The sequence below is a fragment of the Aquarana catesbeiana genome, linkage group LG04 (assembly GCF_042186555.1).
Source record: "Aquarana catesbeiana isolate 2022-GZ linkage group LG04, ASM4218655v1, whole genome shotgun sequence".
NCBI lineage: Eukaryota > Metazoa > Chordata > Amphibia > Anura > Ranidae > Aquarana > Aquarana catesbeiana.
The window spans coordinates 369126256-369132255 of NC_133327.1; the positions used below are offsets into that span (position 1 = coordinate 369126256).

The window sequence follows — 6000 nt, forward strand, 5'->3', positions numbered from 1 at the left end:
TGTGAAAAAGTTTTTTTTTTTTTTACATATTAGTCACACCTAAATGACTCAAATCATCAAACAGATTGTATTGTTACACAAAGATAACCCGAAAAAATACAAAATGCAGTTTTTAAATTATGGTTTCATTTATTAAGGCAAAAAAGCTGTCCAAACCTGCCTGGCTTTATGTGAAAAAGTAATTGCCCCCGAAACCTAATAACTGGTTGCGTTACCCTTGGCGGCAACAACTACAATCAAGCATTTGTGATAACTGGCAATGAGTCTTTCACATTGCTGTGGAGCAATTTTGGCCCACTTTTCTTTGCAGAATTGTTCTAATTAAGCCATATTGGAGGGTTTTCCAGCATGAACGGCCTGTGTAAGGTCATGATACAGCATCTCAATTGGATTTAAGTCCGGGCTTTGACTAGGCCACTCCAAACCCTACATTTTGCTTTGTTTGATTCATTTGGAGGTGGACTTGCTGTTGTGTTTCGGATCATTGTCCTGATGCATAACCCAAGTGCAGTTGAGCTTGAGGTCACGAACTGATGGCCGGACATTCTCCTTTAGGATTTTCTGGTAGTGCTCAGAATTCATGGTTCCATCAATTATGGTAAGTTGTCCAGGTCCTGAAGCTGCAAAGTAGCCCCAGGCCATCACGTTACCAACACCATGTCTATCTGTTGGTATGTTGTTCTTGTTATGAAATGCTGTAATTAGTTTTATGCCAGATGTAACGGGACACACACCTTCCAAAAAGTTAAATTTTTGTCTCATCAGTCCACAGAATATTTGTCTAAAAGTCTTGGGGATAATCAAAATGTTTTTGGTAAATGTGAGATGAGCCTTTGTGTTCTTTTTGGTCAGCAGTGGCTTTGGCCTTGGAACTCTCCCATGGATGCCATTTTTGCCCAGTCTCTTTCTTATTGTTGAATCATGAACACTGATCTTACCTGAGGCAAGTGAGGCCTGCAGTTATTTAGATGTCGTTCTGGGTTATTTTATGACCTCCTGGATGAGTCGTCGTCATGCTCTTGGAGTAATTTTTGTAGGCTGGCCACTTCTGGGAATGTTCACCACTGTTCCAAGTTATCTCCATTTGTGGATAATGGCTCTGCCCGTGGTTCACTGGAGTTCCAAAAACCTTAGAAATGGCTTTGAAAACCTCCCTAGACCAATACGTTTGTTTCTAATCTGTTCTTTAATTTTTTTAGATTGTGGCATTATGTGTGGCTTTTTGTGATCTGTTAGCGTGCTTCACTTTGTTAGACAGCTTCTATTTTTGTGATTTCTTGATTCAACAGGTCTGGCAGTAATCAGGCCTGAGTGCGGCAAGTGAAATTTAACTCAGCTTTCCAAAAAATTGTGGTTAATCACAGTTTATTGATGATTCAGCATGGGAGGGGGCAATTACTTTTTCACATAGGGCCAGGCAGGTTTGAACAGCTTTTTTCCCTTAATACATGAAATAATAGTTTAAAACTGCATTTTGGGTTTAATCGGGTTATCTTTGTGTAATATTAAAATGTGTTTGATGATCTGAATCATTTAAGTGTGAGAAATATGCAAAAAAATAAAAAATCAGGAAGGGGGCAAATACCGTATTTATCGGCGTATAACACGCACTTTTTTCCCCTTAAAATCAGGGGGAAATCGTTGGTGCGTGTTATACGCCGATCCCTGCTGTCTGAAGAAGCGAGCACCGCCGATATACACATACTGTAGCCGAGTGTACTGTGTACTCGGCTCCGCTCGCAGTCACACCCAGGCCCGCCATTGGACCTGTGTTATGTCCATCATAGGAACCAGGCCAAGGGGCGGGACTGCGAGAGGAGCCGAGAGGAGTCAAGTACACAGGACATCCGGCTCTGTGTATCTTAGCAGCGGTAATTTTAAACGATCATGCTGCAATGACACTGGGCAAAGCTGCTGATGGACACTGATAAGGCTGCATTGGGCATTTAAATGTAAGTTTTTTTCCTTAAACTTCCCTCCTAAAAGTTTTTTTCCTTAAAATTCCCTCCTAAACTTGGGGTGCGTGTTATAAGCCGATAAATACGGTACTTTTTTCATAGCACTGTATATATATATATATATATATATATATATATATATATATATATATATACACACACACACACACAGGTATATATATTTATTTATTTATATATATATATATATATATATACACATACACACAGTATATATATATATATATCTATTTATCTCAGGGGCCGCCCGTCCATTAAGGGCGCACCTGCCACCCCCCTATTCATGCGTCCGGCCCCTATCAGGGCGCCGGGCGCATTAATTACAGCGGGGGGGTGTTTTTTTTAACACCTGATTAGAGCCAGAGGCTCTAATAGGCTTCAAAATAGGGTGGGCTCTGGCGCAGAGCATTGCGCTCGGAGCCCACCCAGTTATGTTAGATAAGCAAATTAATATTTGCTTTTCTAATACTGAATCACCTCTCTGCCAATCAGGAAGCGTGGGTCTGATTACCGTTTACCGATTGGCTGAAAGGACAGGCGATCCTATTGGATGCATAGGAGGAGGAGGGAGATGCATGGCGGAAGCTGCCGTGATCCACAGAAGGGAGAAAGAAAGCTGCCGCTCGCCGGACACGCTGCCCACCCGCTTCCTAGATGGGGTAAGTGCGGGTCTTTGATGTCCTGACCATCCTCCTGTGGGGGGTTGCAGCTGACCGATGGGGGAGTTGGTGGGGAGATTGGTGAGTGGCTGTTTGCCTCCCCCCCCCAAAAGAAAAAAACACCAGCCGCCACTGATACGTGTATATATTAGGGGTCGACCGATATATCGGCCGGCCGATATATCGGCCGATATTTGGCGTTATTTACTTAATCGGCATCGGCCGATTGTGCTGATAAAAAAGGCCGATTGTAACTTCAGCCGTGACTTGCAAATGACTTCTGTAATAGAAGTTAATGCAAGTTGCCTTAAGTTATCTGTGAAGTTTTCTTCTCTCCTCCTCTGGGCAGCCTGCCAAGTCTGATAAGAAGATACATTGTATCTTTCAGGTTCTTTTTATCAATAGACTGAACTCCGTGGAGAAGTTTTCAGTTTAACCATTTAAAGACTAAATCTTTTCTGACACTTGTTGCTTACAAGTAAAAATCCTGTATTTTCTGCTAGAAAATCACTTAGAAACCCCAAACATTATATATATTTTTTTAGCAGAGACCCTAGGGAATAAAATGGTGATTGTTGCAATATTTTATGTCACACGGTATTTGCGCAGCGGTCTTTCAAACGCAATTTAAAAAAAAAAAATACAGTAATGAATTAAAAAAAAAACCTAAGCAGTAAAGTTAGCCCATTTTTTTTCGTCCAAAAGTTTTGATTACCTGTTTTTGTGTATTTAATATTTTAGTTTTTTTTTTTTTTTTTTTTTTTTCGTTTTCTAAATTATACATACAAGTGAACTGATTGGAGGTTTGTTTTGTTTAATGTTTAAATGAAAAAAAATTTCTGTATTACTTAAGGTTGCTTTCACACTGGAGCAGGCATGCGTTGATGGTAAAACGCTGCTAGTTTTAGCGGCGCTTTACCGTCATTTTAGAGGCGCTATTCGGCTGCTAGCGGGGCGCTTATAACCCAGCTAGCGGCCGAGGAAGGGGTTAAATGCGCCCCTGAAGCACCGCTGCCAAAACGCTTTGCAGGCGCTTCGGCAGCGGTGCACATTCATTTCAATGGGCAGGAGTGGTGGAGGAGCGGTATTGCACCGCTCCAAAGATGCCATTTGCAGGACTTTTTTTACATCCTGCCAGCGCATCGCCTCAGTGTGAAAGCACTCGGGATATCACACTGAGACTGCAGGGGAGCCATTTTACAGGCACTTTACAGGCGCTATTTTTAGCCCAAAAGCGCCTGAAAAACGCCCCAGTGTAAAAATCTAACTGTTAGATTTTATGAGATGAAGGGAAAAAAGAAAAAAAAAAAAATCGGCCAAATATATCGGCCCAAAAAAATCGGCATCACATATCGGCCATCGGCCACCGCGATTTCTAAATATCGGCATCGGCATCGGCCAGAGAAAAACCCATATCGGTCGACCTCTAGTATATATATATATATTTTTTACAATCAGGATTAATAACTGAATGAATACGCAAACTGATAAGTATATAAACACACATACTAAGCTATGTTGTAGTTTAGTGTCATTAAAGGGAAACTATAATAGCTTTTATTATATTGAAATATTTAAAGTTTGTTTCTCAGTTGACCTTTTAAAGTGGTTCTAAACCTCAACGTTTTTTTTTGTTTTTTTTTTACCTTAATGCATTTCCTGGATTAGGATAAGAAAACATTCCCTACCTGTCCTAGCTACCTTGCCCTTAAGCACTTACCGGCACCTCTCACCGAGTAGGCAGCCCCGCTCTCCTCTCTTCCTCCTCTCACATGAGACTCAGAGCAGGGGGAGCCAAAGGCTCCTGCTGCTGTCAGTCAAATCCTGTGAGGAGAGTAGCTGAGCTACACTGTGTGTGTCTATGGACGCACACAACCCAGCTCGGGAGCACACTGGCTTGCTGAGGAGGTACCCAGAGGAAAGGAAGAGTGGACAGCGCTGGAGGGGGACTGCAGAAGAGGAGGTAAGTGAATGCTCTGTGTAATACCATTGCACAGAGCAGGTAAATTAACATCTTTTTTATTTAAAAAAACATTTTGTATATGGTACAGATAAATTTTTAAGCTGAACTTCAGGCAAACAGCTATATATACACAGAAGAGTGGTACGCAGATTAAGAATCACGAGGTAGTATTGTTTGCGTTTGCATAAAACTAGTTTGCTACAAACATTTGTATTTATACCACTTTATAGTCTTTTGTAGTATAACATTATTTTTTTTCCCTAGGTACCAAGCAGATGCAGAGTGCCAGAACTCATGGACAGTACATCTCAAGCCATTCTCACACAACTGAATGAACTACGACTAAATACTAAATAAAACTGGTGATTTCTATGTTGCAATTATTACAAATATTGATCTGTAATATGTACAATAAACATAAGTTAGGATCATCTCTCCTCTAAAACTTTCCCTGTAAGTGTATTCAATACAGGGCACTTTTACCCCCTTCCTGCCCAGGCCAATTATCAGCTTTCAGCGCTGTCACAATTTGAATGACAGTTGCGTGGTCATGCAACACTGTACCCTAACTAAATTTTTATCATTTTGTTCACATAACTAGAACTTTCTTTAGGTTGTATTTAATCACCACTGGGTTTTTTACTTTTTGCTAAATAAACAAACACAGAAAATTTTGGAAAAAAAAATGCGTTTTTCTTTGTTTCTGTTATAAAGTTTTGCAAATAAATAATTGTTCTTCATGAATTTAGGTCAAAATGTATTCTGCTACATTTCTTTGGTGAAAATAACTCAAATCAGTTTGTAAACTATGGTATATTTCTGAAAATTGATCTATCCTGATGTACTGGCAGCCTTTCTCATTTATTGAGGCCCAAAAACTTTTTGAAGTTGTAATTTTTTGTCATAATTTTTTTTTGTTTTTTACATACCAGTCACCAGTGTTATATTTAACTGGAGTGGCGGTCATCTTGAAATACTTACTGAGGACAGTATGAAAAAAAGACATTTTTTTTCCTTTTTTATTACATTTTTTTTAACAGTGACCAGAGCAATATAATGTTACCAGTTTAACATTGTACTACTCTGGGAAAGTGATCAGGATTTATTTATTTTTTTTTTTTTTTACACATTATGATCGCTTATAGCAGTGCATTGCATTGTTATAAGCAAGCATTCTACGAAATGAAACAGATTCATTCAGTTTGTTTTGATTAGCTGCGATTAGCCAGAGCTAATCACATGGTGCAGATGGGCTGTGATTGGCCCTGTCTGTACCATGTGATTACACTGACCAATCACAGCTAGCAATACAATTGTACACCTTGGATGGCATGAAAGAAAGCCATCCATTGTGTACAACTGTCATGTGACCTGTTGCGATTGGTTACGGCGGTCACGTGTT

General features: G+C 40.0%; 1 protein-coding gene across 2 annotated transcripts in view; it reads left to right on the forward strand.

Annotated features, from left to right (window-relative positions):
- Positions 1–5269, forward strand: part of LOC141140175 (uncharacterized) — a 323779-nt gene extending 318510 nt beyond the window's left edge. Inside the window, exon 48 of one of the 2 annotated variants that reach the window (XM_073627054.1) lies at positions 4863–5269. In XM_073627054.1, coding sequence (XP_073483155.1) covers positions 4863–4955 — 93 coding nt within the window. In that variant the 3' untranslated portion in view covers positions 4956–5269. The remainder of the gene's footprint in view (positions 1–4862) is intronic. The other variant, XM_073627053.1, reaches the window with a different exon arrangement.
- Positions 5270–6000: the final 731 nt, after the last annotated feature.